We start from the raw sequence: 1122 nt of genomic DNA, 5'->3' as shown, positions 1-1122 counted from the left end.
AGGTTAGTGCCTCCAGTTGCATAAGCCCGAGGGGATTATTTACATCTCCTGGGAAGCAGTAAAGCTCTTGCCCTTACTCTTTTTGGGCAAAAGAGTAGTGTGGATGTTGGGTAAGACACCACCACTCGCAAGAGTTACACCAGCGAGGAATTTGTTCAGTTCCTCATCGTTGCGGACAGCCAATTGAATATGACGAGGAATGATCCTAGTCTTCTTATGATCACGCGCAGCGTTACCGGCGAGCTCGAGAATCTCAGCGACGAGGTACTCCAAGACTGCAGCTAAGTAAACTGGCGCCCCAGAACCTACGCGTTTGGCATAACGCCCCTTCTTGAGGTATCTCGCGATACGGCCAACAGGGAACTGTAGCCCGGCCTTGGCGGACCGAGACTTAGCTCCGCTGCCACTCTTCTTGCCAGCCTTACCGCGTCCACCTTTGCCTTTGCCAGACATGTTTTGTTTATAAGTGAGTGTGAGAATGTGGGAGATGAAATGACGATGCGATATCATCCAGTGGCGCCTCACGCTCATTTTGATGAAAAAAGTGAAAAGTAACCGTCAGCTCCGCTGAAATCAATCGTAGACCGGGGACTTTACTAAAAAACGTGTGACATTTACAGACAATTCGACAAGATGGCGTTGAGAAACGCCTTGTAATACTGTGCGGATGGCAACTCCCGGATCACAAGAGGCTTACGACCTCTCGCCGCGGATCCTCCTAGCTAGCTGCATATCCTTGGGCATGATGGTAACACGCTTAGCGTGAATTGCGCAAAGATTTGTGTCTTCGAAAAGACCCACGAGGTAAGCTTCCGCGGCCTCCTGTAAAGCCATAACTGCACTGCTCTGAAACCTCAAGTCAGTTTTGAAGTCCTGGGCAACCTCACGCACGAGCCTCTGGAAGGGCAATTTGCGGATGAGAAGATCCGTGCTCTTCTGATAACGTCTAATCTCACGCAGAGCGACGGTGCCCGGACGATACCTGTGAGGCTTCTTGATACCGCCAGTACTGGGAGTAGACTTGCGAGCCGCTTTGGAGGCGAGCTGCTTGCGAGGAGCCTTGCCACCCGTAGACTTCCTAGCGGTTTGCTTAGTTCTAGCCATTGAGTAGTATGCGAACGA

At 51.3% G+C, this 1122-nt stretch overlaps 2 protein-coding genes across 2 annotated transcripts; both read right to left on the bottom strand.

Moving 5' to 3' along the window:
* Positions 1 to 39: 39 nt before the first annotated feature.
* Pmar_PMAR026627 (histone H2A.1, putative) lies at positions 40 to 531 on the bottom strand (the record flags this gene model as incomplete). The annotated part of the gene is made up of 1 exon (XM_002772540.1): positions 40 to 531. One exon carries the CDS (start codon positions 529 to 531, stop codon positions 40 to 42), a length of 492 nt encoding a protein of 163 aa, XP_002772586.1.
* A 162-nt stretch (positions 532 to 693) lies between these two features.
* Pmar_PMAR026626 (histone H3, putative) lies at positions 694 to 1104 on the bottom strand (the record flags this gene model as incomplete). The annotated part of the gene is made up of 1 exon (XM_002772539.1): positions 694 to 1104. One exon carries the CDS (start codon positions 1102 to 1104, stop codon positions 694 to 696), a length of 411 nt encoding a protein of 136 aa, XP_002772585.1.
* Positions 1105 to 1122: the final 18 nt, after the last annotated feature.

The sequence above is a fragment of the Perkinsus marinus genome, assembly GCF_000006405.1.
Source record: "Perkinsus marinus ATCC 50983 genomic scaffold scf_1104296960868, whole genome shotgun sequence".
Classification (NCBI taxonomy): Eukaryota; Perkinsozoa; order Perkinsida; family Perkinsidae; genus Perkinsus; species Perkinsus marinus.
This window is presented reverse-complemented; position numbering and strand designations above follow the sequence as displayed.